This window comes from Quercus lobata, chromosome 5 (assembly GCF_001633185.2).
Source record: "Quercus lobata isolate SW786 chromosome 5, ValleyOak3.0 Primary Assembly, whole genome shotgun sequence".
Taxonomy (NCBI): domain Eukaryota; kingdom Viridiplantae; phylum Streptophyta; class Magnoliopsida; order Fagales; family Fagaceae; genus Quercus; species Quercus lobata.
In genome coordinates, this window is record NC_044908.1 from 47,400,456 (window position 1) to 47,424,643 (window position 24,188).

At 37.2% G+C, this 24,188-nt stretch overlaps 2 protein-coding genes across 2 annotated transcripts; both read right to left on the reverse strand.

The window, feature by feature from the left end:
• Positions 1-16,985: 16,985 nt before the first annotated feature.
• Positions 16,986-18,009, reverse strand: LOC115990585. Its single transcript, XM_031114401.1, has 3 exons — positions 17,694-18,009; positions 17,143-17,624; positions 16,986-17,060 (listed from the first exon to the last, which is right to left on the reverse strand). The coding sequence occupies exons 1-3, from the start codon at positions 18,007-18,009 to the stop codon at positions 16,986-16,988; spliced, it is 873 nt and encodes a 290-aa protein (XP_030970261.1).
• Positions 18,010-18,296: 287 nt separating this feature from the next.
• LOC115990587 lies at positions 18,297-19,775 on the reverse strand. Its single transcript, XM_031114403.1, has one exon. It carries the CDS (start codon positions 19,773-19,775, stop codon positions 18,297-18,299), a length of 1,479 nt encoding a protein of 492 aa, XP_030970263.1.
• Between the last annotated feature and the right edge of the window lie 4,413 nt (positions 19,776-24,188).

Genomic DNA, 24,188 nt, shown 5'->3' on the forward strand with positions numbered 1-24,188 from the left:
TTCAGTTTCCTCTTCTATAACACGTCTTGGTGTTATCTTGTATTTGCATCTCTCTTCCCTTACTCTTGTGCTTTACATTTATTGTTTGTTGTTCATATTTATGCACTAGAGTAGTATTGATTCATTGCGCACATTTACTCTTGTTCCGCATTTTGATTAAGTAAGAGTAAAAGCAATCTAGTCATAATCTAAAATTTGGGATCTAAACAAGCTCGTGTGTTTTTTTGGCACAAATCCGAGAGCTTTCACGATTGTATCATAATATGACGAACAATTAGAGTTCTAATAGAAGCGTGTTCGTACAAATGTTTAACATCTATGTATGAAATTTGAGACAATATGTGGCAATCCTCATATTACTAGAATAATACAAACTCTTCGTCTCAAGATAATAATAATAATTATTATCCTCATCGTTTGTGTGATGTGGCTCTTTCTTTTGTTTAGGTATGCATTTTTTTATAAATACTAAGCATTGACTCATGGCCTAATTTTTCATAGGAATTTCATCCTTTATGATATTCCCTATTTCCATGTCCTTCCATTATAGGACCTATCATTATGGACAAATCAATTGCAATAAAATAAAGTTAAAAAAAAAAATTACCCGAAATTATATAGTTCACTGTTACAAAATTACAAAAATAATGCCTAAAAAAAAAAGAGAAAAGAAAACAAAAAATATATTAACCCATGTAACTCATTCATATACAAAAAATAATAACTTTTAAGGAGAACTAAAAGGAAAAAAAGGGGAAAAAAGGAAAAAATAAATAAATAGGAGAAGAAAAAGATGTTATCTCTTGAACCTTTTTCATTCTCTGACTTCAATCTCATTTGGAACTCAATTATTTCTTTTGGCACCATAAAAGCATATATACAACAATTGAAATTGCTCTCATAACCCTACAAATAGTTATTATACAATGTTGATATGTTCAGCACCTGTTTCTTTATGGGAAACCAAGAGGCTAGGAACATGTTTGTAGCACAACGTCATCAAAAAGAGATCTAGCTGAAGTGGCTAGAGATGCAGTACCAAATGAACCCTCAGTTTCATTTCTGAAGGAAAGGGGATTGTCTCGATAGGGTTGCTAGGCTTGGTGTTGTAGTAATCAAATTTTCTTTATGTACCTATTGCACTTTTTTTTTCTTTTTTTATTGGCAAAAACAATGCTTACCATGGGTGTGTATGTAACTGTTTGATACTCTTTCTATTGTAGTAGTAATTAACAATGGGTAGTCATCCTCTTTCGTTTTGCTCACTGGTTATTAACCTATTCACATAAGCACATATTCAATTTCTCTGTGGCATGCTCCATATTTAAATGTTAAATATCATCATATCTTTTGGCTTTTCTGGATGTTTCACCAGTTTTACCTTTCAGTATTAGAATATAGATGTCAATCAAACATAGGAAACATTAGGCATTTGATGATTTCAGGTTTTGATAACATTAGGTATCTGAAATCCTCAAATATAGCTAAATATTGGATTTGACCCATCATTTGGTTTATCTTCATTCTTTGAATTTGATGTGGCTAGGCTTATGCTAATTTGCTGAACTAAATTGTGTATTGACTCATTAATTAAAAAAATAAAAAAAATAAAAAATCAACTCAAGTTGTATCATATGAATATATGATTTTTGATGAATAAACTTTGTTCCATGTGGTGGTACTAGATCTGAGTACTGGTTATACTCCCAGTTGGTACACAACACTACAATGGAAGAGAAAAACCATAGTTATACATAAAGGTTTTTCCACAAAAGGTTTCTAGATTATTCTGAGACCACTAGGTTATTATTCTAATTTTATTGTCTTTAATGTTTTATTTTGTATTATAATTTTTTTTTTTTTTTGCAAATTTGAAATTTCCTTTTTTTACCCCACGATGTTGGTCTCAGATTTTCATTGCATATCCATTTGAACATGTTGCCTCCATACTTGTAAACATATCAAAGCAGGAAGCAGTAAAGATACCTTTACTGGACCCTAACTGAGGGCTTCTGAAGCAGATTATTAGACAGTTTAATTCAAGTAGTCCATTGAGAAAGAAAGGGGTATGTTCCTTAGAAATGACTAAATTTTTCATAGACAACTTTTGAAATGGAATGTGTTTTTTTCTTTTTTTTTAGCATGCATATTAGGAAGTATATATTCTCCTTTTGATTAGTTATAGTTAACAATGGAAGAAGCAGGAACTAGAAAATGAATATCCTCTCTTTTTGCAAAGTGCCAAGTAGCATTTAAATTTCTCTAAGCATATAATAGTTACAAAAAATCATGACCCCCTGAAACTCTTGGATTCTGTATAAGCAAACTTTTTTTTTTTTTTTAATAATCTTGTACTTTGAAGTTGTGCATGATCCCACGGATGCTACACTTTGGTGGTTGTCTTCTTCTATAATGGTAAAGTCTTTGTGGTAATTTCCACAATTCCTTGTGTCTCTTGTAATTCCTTCCTTGAATGTCACAAAATCTACTAAGAACCTTCAGAATTCAGCTAGCTGGGGATTTTGATTTGATTTCCTTTTGTTTTGATCAAGTTACCTCCTTGAAGAACTTTGTTTGGCCAAGCATATTAGAATCAACTGGTGCATATGTTATTACAACAAAAAATGATTTTAACCCTAAGAGACTTTAATACCTAATCATGCAAATAAATTATATCAAATTAGCATTTATTTATGTAAAGTTGAAAATTTATTAACATTGAGTCTAATGATTGATGAAACGTTATATTAGACATAAGATGAAAATGATGGCTTCCAAGAAAAAAGAAGAGGAAAGGAAAAACCCCATTATTGGTGCCAATTAAATGATGAAAATTATATCCTCTCCAAAGATGCGAGCAAAACTGATGAGATGTGAATTAAGCATCAAGTGAGACAATCTTTAACTTGGTAATTGAAGAAGGATGAATTACCAGGATATGTGCAAGTGTAAATCTTGATATGTTATCAACTAAATGTGTCCAGGCATTAATGTGTGTATAGTAAGTTATCAACTGAATTTCTTGAATAGGTAAACTTCAACACCAATCCTTTCACACTTTTTTTTTCACGAGTTAGATTAGAGTTTAAAATTAAAAGAAATGGCCTTGGAGTCCACTTTATACCTTTGGCCTTGCATTCTTGAAAACAGTTGGACAGTATTCTGTGGCTTATAAGCTCTACAAATGCCCAAATATATGCATCTATGACATGCAAAGAAAGAGTTGCGCCACAATAAAATAATTAGTCCTAAGAGTGTTTTATGTTAGATATTCAAATAAATCCTCTAGCAGGTTGACTTTTTAATAAGGCAATACCTTATTTCCAGAATTACTGTTTGATCTTATCTGAGCAGTATCATTAGAATACATGTTTTGAATTAGAGTATAAATATTATGTAATTATGAAATAATCCAAGGATAATATTCTTAGGTATGATCCCTCTTGAAGGGAATTTTACAGGATTGCAATAAGTGACTATTTAAGTGCTTAAGAATGCTCTCTAGATTGATTTGGAGGAAAATTAATCCTTTATATGCATCTTGTTCATAAAAAATATACATTGGTTGCAGGAAGACAACTAGCACACTTTTTATGGGTCCATCTAAGTTGTACTATGTGATATAATGCATGTTTAGTTGGTTGAAAATTATTTTATGACTGTTTGATGTCCCGAGTATTATGTTGTTCAAAATAATTTCTTATGATGCCATTTGTCTTTGACAACCACTGGGAATGTACCAATTGCTTATGATCTTTACAATTGCTATATTTTGTGGAAATCACAACAATAATGGAATTGAATGGATATATTATAAAGGAATGGAATGGAATATGGTGAATTGTTTATAGGGGCTCTTTAGATGTAACAAGATTGGCTGATTAAGTTGTACTATGCCTGCTTTGGCTTTTGATGAGGTGTATCTCCAACCTTTGAAATTATCACCTTAGCTAATCTGTTAGAAAGTCTATAATAAAAAATATTCCACATTTTGAAATGCTTGAAATTTTTATCTCCAAATATATTTTAGATATGAAGATGGTTGTTGGTCTGTGCAGCTCGAACTATATCTGCATGACATGCAGATTGACATAAAGCGCCATTCCAAAATGATTATACCCCTCTACCATAGATTATCCTTTGTCAAAATCCTTTTTAGAGCTGCACACCATAGTTTTCCCTTCATGGGTACTGTTCACGGGTACTATTCACACAGCCCCTAAACAACCCTAGCTTCTCTCTAATTCTTCTTCTTTCCTACCCTAAACCCACCACAACTAAACATAGACAAATCCCTAATTTGTCCTACATCAGTGTGTAACAAAGCTTTGTGTGGCCACATTTGAGCAACCAACATGAATGCCTATTCAACCAAATTAAGCTTAATAATCCTCTACTAAGCAACTTATGTGAAGTAAGATTTTTTTTAAAAATTTTTGCTTACAGGTTTCTGGAACTATTCACAATTGTTGTTTCAAAGCTGAGAGTCAATTATGAAATTTACTTATAATATCAGACTTTCTTTGGCCAACTTTGCTTCTACCAGTTGCTGGCAACAAGGTAATTTTTCTCTCTTTTCCTTCTTTTTTGCAATTGTTGGTGTGCTTTGTGATTTTTATGCATAGAGTAGCCTTTTGGTGTATGTATCATTCTTACTTATTAAAAAAAAAAAAAAAAGAGGTAATTTCTCGAAATTGCTGTGGTATTGCTTTATATCCAATTGATTGGTAAATACATGTGTATTGGTCACATAAGGCATTTCTAAATCTTCCAAAAGGTCTCAAATTAGGCCATTTCTACCAATGTCCTTGGCTTTCCACAGACAGAAAAAGAAAGAAGTCTCGAGGTATTATGACAATTTCAACTGTTTAAGCTGTTGATGTAAGTAAAGTTTGCATTTACAAAGATCTACCATGCTCTTGTATAATGTTCTAAAAAATGATACTATTTCTAGATCATCAAAAAAAGTATCAAATTCTAACTTGAATCCACATTGTTAATTGTATGAATTACTTGTCCATCAGCTGCTCTCTAGGAGGAGTTGGGGGAAGAACTCCATTGCACTTGCCTCTCCAATCAACTTGACCACCAGCATACTTGTTTAGCTAAATCTAATCACAGAGGCATCTGATTTTGTTGGCACAAAACAAGCTTTCTGCCAACTAGCAGGACCAACATCCATTATCTTATGCTCCTATAAAAAGAACTCAAGTGTGCGTGTCTTGCTGATGGGGGGTGCGTCTGTTGCTGATGGAGTGTGCATGTGTAGCTGATGAGGTGGGCTGTGTCAGTGCTACTAGAGTGTACAATGTAACTGTGCTATAGATGGTGTTGTAATTGCCTAGCAGGCATTGTGTACTTATACTTTAGTGTATATATACTTGTATTGGAGGTGTGCCTACATTAGTATTGTATTGTATTAGAATTAGTATAATGGAGTTAGTTAGTTAGGATGAGTTGGATGGCTTAGCTGGCAAGGTGGTTACACAGTTGGTTTGGGAAGACAGTAGGAAGTTGGGTATTGGACTGATGTGCTATTAGGGTATTAAACTAGGAAGGGTATTGTAGAATGAATGAACTTGATTGATAGTTCTTCTTATGCTCTAACAATGGTTGTTTCCCTTTCTTTGCTGCTTCTCTTTGTTTCTTCTTATGCTCAGCCAAAATTGTTACATTATGCTGAACTAATTCAAACTTCATTTGTGCAGGTAAAAGTTGAATGCACTAGTTCCCAGCCAACAAAATTTCAAAGCAAGTAACAAAAGGATGGATTTACTAAACGACTCATCTGATTCCCAGCACCAGTGAGTTTCTATACTTTCTACTCTAGATTTGAATATACAATTTTTAGTAATCTCGTGGTGCATCTAAAAGGTTTTGGATGCAAAAGACTCGAACTAACTGAGTCTTTCTGACATGGTCCTTGTGCTTCATTACTCTACCCTTTGTGACATTTGTTCTTTGGTTTTGTTTTTTGTTTTCTAGGATTTGCATTGCATAACATTCATGCATTTCATTCTAGGTGTTTTTTTTAATGAAAAAAAAAAAAAGGGAAGAAAAAGGAAGCAAATTGTGTTTTGTACTATTCTTGTTGGTTTTTGAAAAACAAGGTTGGTCAATTTATTTTCACATAACATGTCGTTTGTACCTTGTTTAGCTTTGATGAGCTTACTTATTGCACTTTACTAGTTGAAGCTTTGTAGTGCATGTTGTGTGGGAAAGATGTTTATGGTTTTTGATTACTCTGTCTTAATCTTGAAGTCACATGTTTTTGACAGTCGAACTTGAACTTTTAGAGAAATGCATAAATAACCATCTCACCACTGTTCACTAGCCAATCATGAACACCTTAGTGCATATCATAAGATTTTGTGCGCGAGAAAGTGTAGCACATGCACGAAAAGAACATAAGGTAAAGCCTTGGTTTAAATTGCTTAATAGTTAAAATTGGTGTGTACTATTAGGCTTGATGCCAAAATCACATGACTTAAAATTGGTGTGTATATTATGAGGCATAAATTCAAGAAATTTACATGATTGCAAGCTTATGATCTAGGAGATGTGGGAGTTATATGATGTAACTCTTTAGGTGATAGTCTCTTTTAAATTCTTTGTGATGAATTTTGTAGACTTTGTGATTGATTGCTATTCACATATCACCTCACATGTATCTCAAGTTTTTGCTAGTTGCACACACTACACGAGTTACTCTTTGCTAAACTTTATACATGTTATTGTATGTGTTTATGGTTTGACCAACCAAGTTTTGCAAATACTTTGAATTTTGTGCAAAATTAATTTGTTACTTGAAAATTTATGGAGAATGCAAGAAATTTTATTTTTGGGAAATTTAGGCTTAAAATTCTTGTTTTTGAAAATCACATCATCACATACTCATGCATTTTGTTCTTAAATTTCAATGCTTTGAGTTGATTCTGAATTTTTTTTCAAAAAATTATGTGTTTCCTCAAATTTAGTGAACCTCTGTCCATTTCGATCGATCCATTCTATTTTTCGATCAATCGAAATTGTTTAAATATGTTTGAGAGAGCCTCTAACTGTTTCGATCGATCAAAACTGATTTTCGATCGATTGAACTTTTTTAAATTTGTTTTGTTATAGTCTCTGTCTATTTCGATCGATCGAGGATGTTTTTCGATCGATCGAAACTCGTGAATCATGTTTTCTTAAAAAGTCAGATTGGACTGTTTCAAACTTTTCAATCTTTCCTCTCTCTCTCCGACTTGGCTAGGCTCCACTAAGGATTTTTTGTCATTTTCCTCCGAAATTTTTGCAAGGTTTTTGTCTCCCAAGGCCGGTAAGACCCTTATACCCTTCCCTTTCCATTTATTTTCTTGTTTTCATGCATAAACTCATGCATTTTAAGGGAATTTTCGGAACTATTCATTTTTGGGATTTTTGTTGAATCGATCCTCTTTTTCTGAAATTGATCATTGGGTTTTGCTTCTATATTGTTATATTCATGATATATGTTGGTTAATTTGATCAATTTGGGGATTTGTGAAAAATTGAAAATTCTAGGGTTTGTAATTGATCCGAATTGGGGATTTTGTTCAAATTGGGTTAAATTGACGAAATTGGCTTGTTCAATTGATGTAATTGGTCATTATTTTTTGAAATCTATCTTGTAAGATGATCAATTAGTCAATATCTTTCAAATTGATCAAGTGGTTTTCCAAATTTTGGGGTTTTTGTGTTAATACCTCTATGTTCAAGCCAATTTTGTGAATTTGAACTTATTTGGACTTAATTGCACTGCATTAGGACATGCATCATGCCATTTAAATTGTTCATGTATCATATAGATTTTGTTCTATATTTTTTTTATGTGCTAACTTGCAGTCTACCCTTGGTATTTTTTTTTTTTTTTTGGTTCCTTTGCTTTGTGTTTTGGTCCTTATCCTAGCACCATGCCTAGGAAAACTAGAGCCCATAGGACCCCTTCCACTTCCTCTGAGTCTCCCTCTAGGAGTGAGGTGTTTAGGAATGATAAGAGCAGAGAGGCCTTTGAGACTTTGAACAGTAAACGTAAGATTTGGGCTGAGCGTGCTATGGTTTTAGATGAGATTGATTCGGCCATTAGGGCTAACTTTAAGTCTAGAGGTTGGTTGCCTCTCTTAGAGGTAGATCATCCACCCCCAACCGCCCTGATTAGAGAGTTCTTCTCGAACCTCTCTTGCCATGTCTATGATTCCAACACCCTTGTTAGGAGTTGGATACAAGGTGTTGAGTTCACCATTACCCCTCGGGTAGTGGCTGAGGCTCTTGAGGTTCCGGTTGTTCGGGAGCCTGACTATCCCTATGATGAGTCGCCCACCTTAGATGTTGTCATGTCATACATCACTGGGTCATTTATCTAGTGGGGTTCTGATCCTCGGATCACGTCTACTGAGCTTATCGAGATCGCCTATCTTTTCTTTAGGATAGCGTGTCATTCGTTGTGGCCTATTTCTCATTTCCACACCATCCCTCTAGAGCGATGTGTGTTTTTGTATGCTTTTGTTTTTGGTGCGTCGATCAGTTTCCCTCATCTGTTCCTTCGTTCTTTGAACGGAATTCATAGGAGTTCTGTCGTAGGGCATGTGCTTATTCATCCTATTTTCATTCATAGGATTTTGCTCTTTTTAGGTCTAGATGGTTTCCCGTCTGGTGAGCCTGTTCATGTCGTTGCTCCCATAGGTGCCATCTTTCTTAGACAGAGGGCTGCTCACATGTGAGTTGTTCCTTCACGTCCTAGAGGTGCGTCATCTATTGTTGTTCCCCTTCCTCCCTCTTCTACGGTGCTGATGATGTTGAGACGTCTGGTGATGCTGCTGTTGGTTCTAATGTTCCTCCACCGACTACTTCGGATGATTCAGACATTCGACGTACGTTGGATCATATCTTGACCGTTCAGGTGGCTCATGGACAGATTTTGGTGGACGTGCTCGATGAGATCCGTGCCTTGCGTGCGGAGTTGGCATAGTTTAGACCACCTCCCTTTTGTTGATGGAGTTTGTTTGCCCTTTGGCATTCCGTCAGAAAAGGGGGAGTATTTGTAGAGTTTTTGTTTTCAGGGGGAGAGTCTTTCTTTGATTGGAGCTTGTGGAGTTTAGATTGAATCTAGGTGCTTCACATTGTATTTTACCTTTTTAGCTTTTGCCATGTTTTTTATGGGGTTATTCATGTTAGGGGGAGTGTTGTTTTTTTTTTTGGTTCCTTATATGTTTTTTGTTTCAAACTTTTATTGATTTATATTTATGAGTTATTCATTGATATATGTCTTTATTGTGTGTTGTTTGAAATCAAGAATTTAATTTGTTTACTTGTATTTTCTCCACACATGCGGTTATGCATTTTGTTTAGTGTTTCAGGAAATATACAGGTTGATTCAATTGAACTGTTGTTTACACTTGCAACTGATGGATAGTAGTTAGGATTGAATTTATTTTATGAGCATTATTTGTGTAAAGGGCTTTTATTTTGTAAACTTTGAGCTTCTAGTTATGTTTTGTTATGGATTGCCAAAGAGGGAGTTTGTTAGATTCTAAAGACTTAGGTATTTATGTATTGTTGGCAAACCATGATCAAAACAATGTGTTTAGAAGTGTTTTAGTCTTGCTCAAAGTTGTGCATTTATGTAAAGTTGGAATCGAGCTAATGCAGAAAAGTTTCATGCATTTCGGCCTGGCTCGATCGATCGAAGCTTAGGCTCGATCGATCGAAGCTCGGGCAGAATATTTTTTTCTGCAGATTTTCCAACTCAGCCTTAGTTGTTTTAAAACGTTTTAGGGTTTTCTAATTTGTCTTAAGTATAAAAGGCAAACCCTAGCCACATTTTAGTGTTGCTCATATTGCGATTTGTGTAAATCTCTTGTGAGATCTAGATGAGCTTTCTTTTACACAGACTTAGGGTTTTCAAGGAGAAGATTTATCTACACCTTGATGATCAACTCGGTTGCTGCCATTGAAGTTTAAAGAAAACACAAGCGAGTGTGCTTGTATCTGGTGGTGAATCTAAGAAAGAAGGAGTCCATGAATTCGAAACTTGCACGTGGTCGTGTCAGTAAGTTCTACTGGTTGGTAACAATAAGAAGTCGAGCGTGGGAGCTTGTAAGTCTTATTGTATGGACTTTGATTCTTTCAAGATAGTGGATTCAAGTTTACCTTGAGGATAGCTAGGTCAAATCCTCCCCAGGTTTTTACCGGTTTGGTTTCCTGGGTGATCATATCTTGTGTTATTTATCTTTCTGCTACTTTACATGATATGATCTTTGTTATTGTGATAACCTAGATTTGTTAAATTGGACTAAGTAACAACTTGACTAATTATCTAGGTTAAATCAATTGTTTTAAGGGGTCTAAAAACCCATCAATTAAGATTATGTTGAATTGTGCAATGTGAAATATAGGGTTCTGTAAAGATGATGAGTATGCATGTATGACCTGTGGGTGCATGCACATGCTTAACACTTACATACGCAACATTATGCCATGCCTACACACCCCTGGCACCAAAATATTGCAAACCCTAGATCTAGGGCATCTAGCGTAAAAAATGCATGATATCTTTGTCACCTGTTTGCTTCTTTAAACTCTTCTTGTACTCCCTTTAATGCATGAATTCGATGGGAACCAAATTACTAATTGAAAGTGGCCTCTGGATCCATTAGATAAGGATAACTATTAGGTGCCTAATTTTGAACTCAAAAGTCTGATTAAGTTGGACATTCGTATAGGGTCAAGAGCAATTCTTGGACCTAAACCTAGTGGTGATGGTGAATCCATTCTCCCCCTAAACCCTGAGTTATTGGTGTATTTATGGATCTAACTATCTAAGTGTAGGACAGATCTACACTGGGTTGCTTTAAAAAAGATCCATTCAAATGGAAAACGTGATGACATTCATGAGTCACCCCTTAGAGCACTCACAGTGGGCACTGGGGAGTTTGGGGACTTCACCGGGGAAATAGAGTTATACTTGGACATATCATTAGGCCACTATTAAATAAGGTTTCACTAAGGGAGCCCAAAATAGCACACATAGGCACCCGAAACAAATTGTATATCCCGATAGTGTCGGCCAAAACCTTGGACTCCACTTGAGGCATAAAGTTACAAACCCTTAACGCTATCAATTTACACAATTCGTGTTCAAGCCCATAGTGGGCTTTGGTGTATTTACATTTTTAGCTTTGACGACTAGCATGGATCAACTTGATCCATGTTGGGATGAAGCAATGGGTGTCCTAACTTGTCGGCAACTTTATGAAGGAGCAATGGCGGCTCCAGAATTTTTTTTTAGGGGAGTTAACAAGAAGATGTATTTTAGGTAAGAGATGAATTTTGTGCTTTACAAAGATTTCTTATTACAAATTTGCCCATAGTATGCAAGAGTAAAAGAATAAAAAATAAACTATAAGTTCATTTAGCACATTATTTCTTAATACAATGAACATATTAATTATTTTCATCAAGTGAACTTTAGTTATTACTATTTAAAATATATACTTTTATCTATTAGTTTAGGACAATGATATGTTAATATTGTACTATTAATGTAAGATTTAAATTGTAGACTAAACAAATGTGTGCAATATTATACAAATTTGCAAAAAATGTACAATACATATTTGTTTAGAGACAATGTAAATCTTATATATACAATGTAAATTAAGAATTTTCTATTAGTTTATTTCAAATTTGTTAAAATCTAAATAGGCTATTTTTTTAGGTTTAAGAAGAAATTTTTTTTATTTTATTTTTGTTGTTGGGCTTTTTTTGTGTGTTTAAAAAAACCAAAATATTGTTAAGAAGATCATATTTAAGCTTATTTCAATTGTACTAAAAAAAAAAATTTTGGGGCCAGGGTATTCAAATTTTCATTTTAAGAGGGACAAATCAAAAATTAAAATTAAAAATATTATATATTATAAAAAAATAATAAAAAATGCCATCTCGGGGGGTTCATTTGAACCCTTGAACTCTACATAACGTCGCCCCTGTGAAGGAGGATAAAGTGGAAACCCTATATTATATAGTGATTTTAGAAATATGGTCTATATAGGGTGATCCATTTTAATTTGAATGTGTTTAGTTTGTATTAGTGGGTCCAGTAGAAAATAATAATAATAATAATAATGATAATGATCTTTAAGATAAAAATATACCCAATGGAATTGGGAAACAAAGAAATCTATTATTCTGAGTTTGGGCCTACGTAAATCTTTTCATTTTTTTTATGTTTAAAAAGAAGGCACTGATCAAGAATAAGGCATGGACTTTATAAAAGTCAACCTATTCCAAACCTTAGAAATTTTTTATAAATTATGCTGCACTTAAGATACGGGTAGGCCATTAGTAGAGCCCAATAAGATAAAAAGAGAAGAGCTTGAGTTGAGTCCATGGAACTTCATCTTAAGCCCATAATGAGAGAATGCAAAGGAGATAGATATGTAAATGGATCGGGCCCCAGAAAAAGAAAAGAAAAGTCAAAAGGGAAGGATTCAAAGGGGGAAAGGAAAGACTGCTGTAATTGGGTTGGGAAAAAAAAGGAATGTTAATTCTAAAAATTAAAAAGAAAAAAATATTTTTAAAAATTTAAGCTGTTGGACTTAAACTAGACACGTTCTCCTTAGCATATCCATGTCTAATATATGCACTAAATATCCAAACATGGGCCCAAATAAAAAGAAAAAAGAAAAAGATGAAAAAAGAGACAAAGGAAATAACAATCACACAAATTTGAATATATTAATAAGCACTTCTAATAGATAACAAAATGAAAAAGACAAAGGGAAAAAAATCATAAAAATAAATCTCTAGATAACAAGATAAAAAGGTAAAAAGCCAAAACCTACGCCACCTCATCTTCTTGCCTTGCACCTTGTTTTGTGTATAATTTTAAAGTAGAAAAAAAAAATGAAAACATTTTCAATGTGAGAGATTTATTTTATTTATTTATAGAAATATGAGAGAATTATTGATCACTAATTACCTCATATTTTGCAAGCATAGAGAGTGGAGGGAGACAAAAAAAAATTGAAGAGGAGACATGCATTCACCAATTCTCTTAGTGTTCTCTACTTATAACTCTTAGGTTTTGAGCTTGTTGGGGCACCCACATAGACAAGTTATCTATAAGCTCAATAAGGGACCTTGTGTCCTTCATACACATGCCCCCTACACAAATGTTGCCCCAACACACTCCAACTAGAGATTTTAATTTGATGGCCAAATAGTTGTGAATGCCTTGTGGAAAGTCAAGAGTGAAAAAAAAATAAAAATCAACAAAAGGATCAAAAAATTGAAGATCAACTAAGTTCCATTCGAAAAATATTCAATGAGTTTAAGGGTGGAGCAATATATATATATATATATTGACTATATGTGAAAATTAGGGATGTCAAAATGGGTGGCTTTGGATGGACATAATTGGGTTGGGTATATAAAACCCATTTACTCACTAAAATCTATTTAACTAATTATTTCTAACCCAAATCCGACCCAATCCAATTATTATAGGTAAACCTCAACTCACCCAATTATCCAATTATCAAAATTACCAAAATGCCATTAAAGTGAAATCCTCAACTCACCCAATCTGTTTGACTTCCGAGAAACTTTCATTTCATTCATTTTCCCTCTCTAACTTTCCCGAGAAAATTCCAATCTCTTCGATCAATTTCTTGGCCTTCTCAGGATCACTACTTTCTCATTCAATCTCATACAGAGTCCCCAACCCGAAATTAGAGAGCATAAAAACCATTTTTTTATTCCTAACGTCTCTTTTATCTCTCAAATCTCTTCTATCTTCCTCTTCCCTTTCCTTTCCCTTTCTCTTTGATCTTGGTCTCTCTCGCTACTCAAACACTCTATCTCCTCTTGCTGACTCTCCCTTTCTCTTTGATCTTGGTCTCGCTCCGCCAAATGCTGAGACAGTGGCGCAACAAGGCATGGCTGTGTTCTGCGTGGGCACCAAATGCGGGAATTCGTGGGTTTTGGTGGTCTAGTTTCAGTGGGTTTCTAGACTTCTAGTCCAAGCCGAAGAGGTGGTCTAGTTTCAATGGGTTTCTTCTTTCACTGCAAGTGGAAAACCTGGAGATTTTGGGTTTGGATCTGAGCAAAAATCAAAAGAAATGAAGTTTTGGTATGAGTAAAATCAAAAGAAATGAAGTTTTGGTTAGAGGAAAACCTTGAGATTTTGGGTTTGGGTCTGAGCAAAATTCAAAAGAAATGAAGATGGCTGGAACAAAAGCTGCCGAGAGAGGATGGCCGGAGCATGGGTTTGTGGAGGTATGGTGAGTGTGTGACAACGCAGAGAGGGTCGGTGTCGGAGAATCGGAGATGGAGGGTTGCTCGGCGCGATGAGAGCTCGCCGGAAGAGCCGTCGAAGAAGTGTTTCTCTTGGGGGTGGCCTTTGTGTTTGTTATGCCTCATTGTTCTCTGTGAGAGCTAGAGAGAGAGCAAGTGAGAGGAGAGAGAGAAGTGTTTGGATGGTGAGAAAATGAAAACACTGAACGTCTGAGGGGTTTTTTTTTTTTTTTTTTTTAAATTTTTATGGTAAGGGCTGGGTTCAGTGGGTTGAATAGGGTATTTTTTTATTTGGGTTAAATGAGTTTCAATTGGTTTTTAGTTAAAATCTAATAATTACTGAGTCTAATTAAGTTGATGCTTATTTAATCCAACTAATAATTGGATGGGTTTAAATTCAATTAAGGGATAATTACAGTAAACCCACCTGAGGTTTGGCCCGATAACACTTTACCTACCCGTGGTTTAAAACTTATCACTTTGCCCACCTGTACATCAATCCGTTACCCCCCCCCCCCCCGTTACCCACCTCACCCTCAAACGTTAGAAAAACACCCTTTTATGCCAAATTAGAACATTACACGGATCAAACAACACAAACTAACTCTCTTTTCCCCACGAGCCCTACAAACGCGAAAAATCCATTCTACATCTGAGGTTTTGATTTTTCTGAACATGCTTTCGTGTGAGGGTGAGGTTCTGACTTTGGGTTGTCTTGAGTCGTTGAATATTCGAAGATAGATCATCACTAGGTACGACATTTCTGCTTTATGGTTCTGAGCTGGGGTTTCAAGTTTTGATGATAGCGTTGATTCACAGGGAGTTGATAATCGATGTCTTCTTCGAGTGGAAATTACTCAGGTTCATGTGGGCATTTGTGTACATATGAGACTTGTGTGCTGAGAACAAGTCTAACAGTGGATAATTTTGGGAGAAGGTTTCTGGGTTGTAGCCGATATAAGGTAAGTATACTTTTTACTTAATCTAGCTGATTCACATGAGATTGGAATGTGATGTGTTCAATTCAATTTATGAACAGATTGGTCCCAAGTGCCCTTTCTTTAGATGGATTGATAATCCCACTTGTGTGCGTGGGAATGAAGCTGCCCATTTGGTGCAATAAAAGCTGGATTTACTGCGGAGTGAGTTGCAACTTGCATGTGAAAGGGAAAGAGAAGCTACCCAGGCAGCAGCAGAAGCTACCCAAATGGCAGAAATTGCTCAAGACAGGGCAGCAAAAGCCATTGAGAGGGAGAGAAAGTTTCGAGCTTCCTCTGTTCAAGCCAAGGAGATAGCAGTGAGAGCTTTAAAGCAAGAGAGAAAGTGCAGAATTGCACTAATTCTGTCATGGTTTTTTTTTGTTTTGGTTATGTTGTTTTCATGTTTTGGCTCAAGTGAAAATGTTGGAATGATGAGATTGAGTCTGCCTGATGGGTTGTAATATAAGCTGGTCCTCAATTGTATTGTAATAGAACTATGAAAGAATTTTGTGAGAATGAGAACTATGTAATATAAGCTTGAAGCCACTTAATAATATAAGCCTTTTTAAGATAAAGTGTTATTTATGTTAGATGTTGTTGGTATTTTTGTTTAAAGTGAATTGGCTACTTGTGAGTTGTGAGCTGTTGGTGTTGGTGTTTTGTTGGATGTTGTGAGCTGTGTTGGTTTGTGCATAAAGTGCATTGTATAAAGACAATTGTGTTGAAAGTGAATTTAAAGTGCATGACAATCTGTCAACTTGCAAGAAAAGACAACAAATTCAACACATACACCTGCTATTCAACACATACACCCTGCACACATAAACAAACTCATATAATAATAACGCATATGACAAACTGCAATAATTAGAACAATAATTCTGAACACCTGTCATTAAGTTGAGAAATTGTATACATATTTGAAGGTGGCATTGAATAGTCTTTCATCAACCACCAATAAATATAAGGCATTTGGTACAACAACCAAAACAGTTGCAACTGCCCAATGTTTACAAAACTTACAAAAATACAAAAAGTGTTTGAACAGCTATATCAAAAAGTGAGTTGCCATTGTCTGCCCTGCCATTGTCTGCCCTGCCTAACCCTAACACTACATAACCCTAATACATAGCAACAAAAGTGACTTGCCATTGCCTGCCCTGCCTAACCCTAACACTATATAACCCTAATACATAGCAACAAAAGTGTCTTGACTTAGTCTTCATTTACTGCCCCTGCCCCTGCCCCTGTCCCTGCCTCTCACACCACAACTAGCCTTTAAACCTCTTGTTCTACATTTCTGAGGTCTAGCTGCATCATCCCTTCCTCTCAAAGCAGCTCCTCTGGTAGCAGGTGGTCTTGTAGGCTACAAAGTACAAAGATTCACATGTTAGCTACCAGCATCACAGTTTTATGAATAAAACATCAAAGCTAACACTACAGTACCTGTGATGATTGTGGTCTACTGTCCCATGTTTCTGCAGGAGTGTGTGGTGTTGGCTGGCTTGAAGAGAACCAAGGAGCTCCTCTAACTGTGTACCTAAAGTCTGAAGAGTACCTAAAGTCTGAAGAGTACCATTGACTTGGGTTCTGTGACCATGGAGCTTGTGGCTGTGGAGCTGGAGCTTGTGGCTGTGACCCTGCTGCCTGGTTGGATGAGGCCATAGTGTAAGGCTGATGTGTTGGTGGGGGCTAAGCTGAGGATTGGGTCTGTGATGAAGATGGGGCCTGGGATCCTTGCCTCTGTGTAGAAGGCCTTCCACTTCCCTGCAACCAAATATAAGCATGTTTTTACAGTGTCAGTTATTGGAATTTTGCATTTGAATAAAAAAAATTTGTAAAAACATACAAATTTCCCTTTCTGCAATCTCTGCCTCCTCTCCCATGCTGTCTCACCAGTGACATTGGCCTTGCATCCCCTTGCATTGTGCCCTTCCTGTTGACACCTTCCACACCTCACTGGCCTGTTTCCTCTAGACACCTTATAAGGGTTGGGCTCATCAGCATCTCTCTTCCTCTTCATGGGTGGCCTGCCTGGTGGCTTATAGACAATAGATGCAACAGGCTTGGGTTGGCCACTTGACATCCACTCAGACTGGCCAGGCATGGGAGGTATGGGTGTCTTGTATGTCTCCACATAAGCATCCTTGTAGTAGCATGGATGGGTGTAGTCTTCTAGTTTCTCACGATTCACAAAAATGGCTGCAACTCCATGCTTGCAAGGGATTCCTGTCAAGTCCCATATTCTACAACTACATGTCCTATTTACCAAGTCCACCACATGCCTTTCCCTCCCATTGTCAACCTCATACACAAACCTCCCAGAAGGAACTGCACTGAAACTCTTACACTCTAATTTTAATTGCTCCAACTTCTTTTATATGCTTGGACACAAATTGCCATCATACTTTTCTATGCCAACCTTCTTTTTATACAGCCTGCTCATAAGCCTAACTCTGATCCACTCCAGCATTGATAAGATGGGCTTGTCTCTAGCCTTCAGAATCATAGAGTTAAAACTCTCACTCAGATTGTTTACCATACAATCTGTCAAAGCTCTTGAAGAAAAGTAGGATCTAGTCCACTGTGCAGGCTCTATATCAGCCAGGTACTGCCAAGCTTCTTCATTCAAACTCTTAAGATGGTCCATCCCTCTCTCAAATTCCCTGGCTGATGTTGTGCCAGCACAACTCCACAGTACACTCTTCAACTCCATGCCCTTGTGGTTAACCTTGAAGTTGTTGTATATGTGCTTCACACAATACCTATGCTCCACAGTTAGGAATAGAGTCTCCATTGCAGGTAAAAGGCCCTGCAATCAAGTAAGCATTCAATGTTAGCAATATAAACTAGTAAAAAGGTAAGCATGTAATGAAGTCATGAACATGAGCTAGATGATAATACCTTCTGCCTGTCACTGATGAATACCAAATTGAGCTCATCTGGCCTGCCAATGTCATCAGCAAACTGCTCCAAGAACCAGGTCCAGCTATCCTTGTTCTCTTACTCAACCACAACCATTGCCATTGGGAGTATATTGTCATTTCCATCCTTGGCAGTGGCAGACAATAATTGCCCACCAAACCTACCCTTTAAGTGGCAGCCATCCAGCCCAACAAAGGATCTATAACCACCTAGAAAGCCAACCTTCTGATCATTGTACCTAATGTACATCCTTTTAAACTTGGGCTCTGCATTCTCATTTTCCATCTCTATTTGCAGAATCACCCTACTTCCTACATCTGTCCTTAATATCATTTCTGCATAATCTCTAAGTAGGCCATACTGAGCCTCTTCATCCCCAGTAATCAACCCCCTAGCTGCCTTCTTTGATCTATACACCTGACTAAGACTTAAATCAACTGAAATCTTCTGCATCACATGGTGCTTAATACCTGAGGCCTCCCAATTAGGATTCTTACCAAAATCCTTCAAATACCTCTTTGCCACATAGGCTGATGTAACTTGCCCATTTTTAAATGATAGGGGGCAGGTACACTCAGGATAAAGTGTCTTGATCTCAAATGTGCACTCTCTAGTCACCATTGAGGCATAACACCTCCATCCACAATTGTTCTTACAATGTACAGAAATTTTCTTCTTCTCATTCAACTTCCACTTGACATCAATGTGATTCTGAATCACATACTCCCTCAAAACCTTCCTAAACACCTGGGAGTTTGGGAACTTCATCCCTTTTGCCAACCTAACATTTTCCAAATCAGTCCTCTCATTGAACTCCAAATTGCCAGGTCCCTGCTCATCATCAGAACTATCCACACTTGCCATATCATCCTCTAAAACTGGTTCAGCCCACTCTTCATCTAAATCTATGTTTGGAGGAGGAACATTGCTTGGGCCAGGTGCATCTGTGTTTGGCTGAGGTGTATCAGTGTTTGGATGAGATGTATCAGTGGTTGGAACAATGTTAGGCTCATCTGGCACTGTGTGAGGTGGAGAAGACTCACCAAAAATGTCATCAGCAAAGTCTTCTCCTTCCAGGCCTTTATTCAACCAATCAAACTCCTCCTTCACACCATCACCCCCTGTAGCAGCTCCTACACCACCCCCTACACCAGCCCCTGCACCAGCCCCTGCACCCCCTATAGCAGCCCCTGCACCAGCTCCTACACCAACCCCTGCACCATCAAGAACTTCAACTGCAAGTGGAGCATTACCACTCTCCACATACAGTATGATGGTGTCTCTTGGCCCTCCCTGACTAGGGTTCCACAAGGGTTCCAAATCTTGATCATCTTCTATGAGCCTTAAGTCTTGCTCCAAGTTGCCCCCAGGACCTAAATAATGAACCCTCCACGGTTCATCAATCCCCAATTCCTCACATATACCTTTTATTTCAAAATAACCAAGCAAATCAACATCCCTATACACTATTTCAACTTTCCCACCAAAGTACTCTAAACTAGGGTTCCACACAAAAGCACCCCCATAATGTACCTCCAATTTCACTTCAACATCCATTTGTAATAACAAATTACAAGTTGACACGTATACAATCAACAATTAAAGAATTGTAAACAACAAAAGAGGCAAAAGAGTAAACAGTTGCATGTTTCAGTTTTGCTTTTGGGATGCAACGCACACAGAGGGACCACATTTTCTGCTTTTCTTTTGATTTTGATTCTGTTTTACTAAATAGCACATGCAAACACTAAAAATTTCAACCCAATAGAAACTTGGGTCCACTGTGAGACACAATGATCACGACAGACAAAGTGCCCACAGACAAAAATGCCCATAAACAAACACAAATCCAAAGAACAGGTGGTCACAATTTTCATAAATATCAACAAACACAACCAATATTCTCATTCCATTACATGTAAAATTGACCATTCATTGATTACTCACAAAAAAATAAAACAACCGCAAGCCCAAAGTAAAAACCCAAAGAGTGACTGATTTCTTTCCAGGATTTTAGTCACTCGAACAACCCGTTGCTCGTCTAGGTTTTACACTTGCAGCAGTATGTCAACCTCAGATGCAGAATGGATTTTTTGCGTTTGTAGGGCTCGTGGGGAAAAGAGAGTGAGTTCATGTTGTTTGATCCGTGTAATGTTCTAATTTGGCATAAAAGGGTGTTTTTCTAACGTCTAAGGGTGAGGTGGGTAACGGGGGGGGGTAACGGATTGATGTACAGGTGGGCAAAGTGATAAGTTTTAAACCACGGGTAGGTAAAGTGTTATCGGGCCAAACCTCATGTGGGTTTACTGTAATTATCCCTTCAATTAAAGTGGATGGGTTTAGATAAACAAATAAATTTGGGCTTACTTTACCACTCTAGTGAAAAAGTGACTTGTGCTATCAAGGAAAAAGCCAAAATGAAATCACAAATGAGGGGTAAAGCACACAATTTTCATAAATTTATCAAAAATTGGTAAGTAAACCCCACCCTCCTCCTCCTCCTCTCCCCCGCCCCCAGGCCCATGGGTTGACTTGAACCCTTGCCGATCCATCAATTTTGGCATGAACCCAATCATGACCCACACTTCTTTGGTCGAATCTGACCCAACCTGTTAACTCTAACGAATGTCTTAGGAAAATAAGTTAAAAGTGCATTTAATAAATTATTATTTAACTTTTTTTTTTTAAATATTAAAAAGAAAAATACATTAAAAAAATCTTGAACTTGTGTCATAGAAGTTCAAGATTTTTTTTTTTTTAATGTATTTCCTTATCCCCTGCCCTTGCTCTTACTCCCACCTTCAAAGTGGGCTTTTTTCCCCACTTTCAAAGTGGGCTTTTTTTCCCCACTCTATTCTAGCGAATACCTATAGGCACTCATCTTATCACACCCAATTTATATATATGTGTATGTAATTTATTAAAATTTTATTTTGAAAACACTAAATTAAAACTCATAAAACATTTTTAAAAAAGTTCTAACATTACAAAACATTTACAAAGCATAACAATGCAACAATTCAAGTATTAAGAAACACAAAAACAATTCAAACATAATAATACAACATATATAAATAAAAAATATATATATGTAAGGACACGATTCGCGACGAACCTTAACAGTGTTGGGCTCGCTCATAAAAAGGCCCAAACAATATCATTTGTAGAGCGTGGGTTTGAAAGGCTAGGCCTCAGTCACCAGGCGGTGGGTTTTTCGTGATATCCATACATGGTTAGGGCATCTTCGCCCCTGGAGTCTTTCTCCTGGAGGCGGGCTGGGAGGCTCTGGTTTTTGGCTATTTTTCCCAATCCCTTCTATGAATTACTTACTTTTCCTTTTATACTAGCTCGTGTTTTTTTATCCTTCGTCCACGTGTAGGATCGACATTCCAAGACTGATACTTGTCCTATCAGCCTATACCCGGAGTGGTTGGGGGTGGTTGAAAAAGCTGGAAAGTATGGCTCTGTCAGGTGCAGAGTATTGAATGGCAGTAAGGGCAGCTTTCCCTGGTCATTACACTTTCCAGCATCCCCTTTTCTATTGGCGCAGATATTTTAGATTTTTTCCCAAGTTGTTTCTATACCATTTTTGCCCTTTCTTCCGAAGAGACTTTGAACAGGCCGAGGACTGAATCGTCCTCGGCTGTATCCCAATGCTATTTTGTACTTGCATTACCATGCCTGGGCCATAACCTTTCTCGGCTTGGGCCTTTAGGCTCCAACGAATAAATGGAGTTGGCCCAAAAATTGTTGGGCCCCCCAATAGCCCCTCAAAACCCTACTGTCCGACCTCTCGGTTGGAGAGGAGGGTTTTGGTAATACCAAGCCTTTATTAGGGCTCATTTAATTCAGCCTTTCATTAATGTTGGCGGTTCTCCATTTGCCCAGGAAATGTACCGGTCTACGAGACATTCTTTTGAATTTACTCCTGACGCGTTCTCGTCGTTTGATTATCCGAAACGTGTCTTTAATGACTTCTATTTACGAGACTACTTAAATTCGATGGTTTGTTTTGATGATGTGGGGAAGTGGAACGGGTACATCCTCGTTTACAGATTCTCTGGGAAATCTGGATAAATTAAGCACCTTCCGTTTTGCCCTTCATATAAGAAGAAAAGTAGGAGGCTATGGCTCTTGCATAGAGACCCTTTTTCTCCTTCTGAGATTTGAAATCCTTAGCCTTCTCTAGAGTTTACTTTACCCGCTAGTTATACATTAATTTGTGATACGTTCACCATAATAATAAGTAATGAAGGAACCATACCCTTCCCAAAAACACCATGTTCTAATAAAGCTCGAAATGGCTCGGTCAGGGCAGGGATGGCAGAGACTCAAGATCTGTTTCACCTTCCTTTCAGCCAAAATCCGAAGCAGGGGCTCGTCACGTCAAACTTTCGGCGTGACTGAGCCGAGGACACTCATTATTAGTACCAGCCGCTCTCCTATGAGCATAACTAACATGACACCAGCGTGTTAGGAGTCAGGACTGATGCAGGGACCAAGTGTCCCTACTTCTTCCTCTCTTCCTTCACTGGTGCCTCCTTTTACCTCTCTTTCTTCTTCTTTCCACCGCCAGATCCATCCTGGCGCTTTTCCTTCTTCCTCTTCTTCTCCTCTCTCTTCTTCTCCTCCTTCTTTCTCTTCATCTCCTCCCTCTTCTTCTGAAGAAGGTCCTTCTCTCAATATGGGCGCTACTGGGGCAGAGTTTGGAAAGGCTTCGAAGACGAGAGAAAAAGACATCGGACTGTTTATTTGTTATACTGTTGTTATTTTTCTTTTATTATTTTTGTAATCCACCTTCTGTATAGGCTTGTTTAAGCCCTTATTTGTACGTTGTAATATCTCTTTATATTAATAAAAATTGTTATTGCTTTACTTCATTTGTTCTATCTCTTTATTTCCAAAATGATTACGCCGTGAATAGATACACAATCTCGTAAATTCTTTTTATTTTTACACTTTGACCGACGTCTAGGACCGAAATCCTAGTTAATAGAAAGATCTTGTTTTGCGCTCATAGAAACTATCCGACTTAATAATACTGAATCGATCAAGGGATATTTAGGGCTGAAACCCCTATTAGAAAGAAAAATAAAGGACATTATGATGAGTTTATTGAGTCGGCTTGGCACAATACCGCCGACCTTAGAACACAAGACTTAGGGCTGAAATCCCTTATCAAGGAAAAAAGGCGCTGTTATGGACTTACGAGTGCTGTTCGATACTATAATGCCAACTTGAACTAATGACACTTAGGGTTAAAAACTTTTGCTAAGGAAAAGTTATTATCATGAATTTAATCAAAGTTGCTTGGCACAACACTGCCGACCTGTGAAAACAAAACTTACCCCAAAAAGAGCCGAGATGTCAATTGAATGACAGGTGCGGTGCAGGAGGTAATCATTCGAAGACATATAACCCGGAAATGAACAGCCCCTCCAGGCTGTTGAGTAATAAGGTGTTTTACCACCTTCCTAACAACTATAATAGCTTTAACCTTTTATGGTATTTGAGCCGAGATTGAGCAACATAGAATCTTTATTAAGTAGCTGACCTTACCATAGGTTTGAGTTCATCTAAGTAGTTGGTTTCCCCATAGGTTTGAGTCCGAGGACTATACAATACCTTGGTTCTGTCCAAAACTCAGTTTTCTCATCTAAGTAGTTGGTTTCCCCATAGGTTTGAGTCCGAGGACCATACAATACCTTGGTTCTGTCCAAAACTTAGTTTTCTCATCTAAGTAGTTGGTTTCCCCATAGGTTTGAGTCTGGTTTCCCTATAGGTTTGAGTCCAAGGACCATACAATACTTTGATTCTGTCCAAAACTCAGTTTTCTCACTAGCAGAGCCCCTAGAACCATCTATGCGGCTAACGCTACAAAGCGTAGCCCCTAGTAAAAAAACATAGCCCCTAGTGGAACTTTACGCTAGAACACAACAACCGGCCGTTAGAAATGACAAAGGAACTCTC

What these genes read in the sequence shown, in the direction of transcription:
- LOC115990585 (XM_031114401.1), bottom strand. Translation starts at nt 18,009, where the DNA reads ATGGAGTTGAAGAGTGTACTGTGGAGTTGTGCTGGCACAACATCAGCC. An exon ending in TGGCATAGAAAAGTATGATG is followed by an intron (nt 17,625 to 17,693) that starts GCAATTTGTGTC and finishes GTTTCAGTGCAG; the next exon opens with TTCCTTCTGGGAGGTTTGTG. An exon ending in GATTGCAGAAAGGGAAATTT is followed by an intron (nt 17,061 to 17,142) that starts GTATGTTTTTAC and finishes ATTTGGTTGCAG; the next exon opens with GGAAGTGGAAGGCCTTCTAC.
- LOC115990587 (XM_031114403.1), bottom strand. Translation starts at nt 19,775, where the DNA reads ATGGATGTTGAAGTGAAATTGGAGGTACATTATGGGGGTGCTTTTGTG.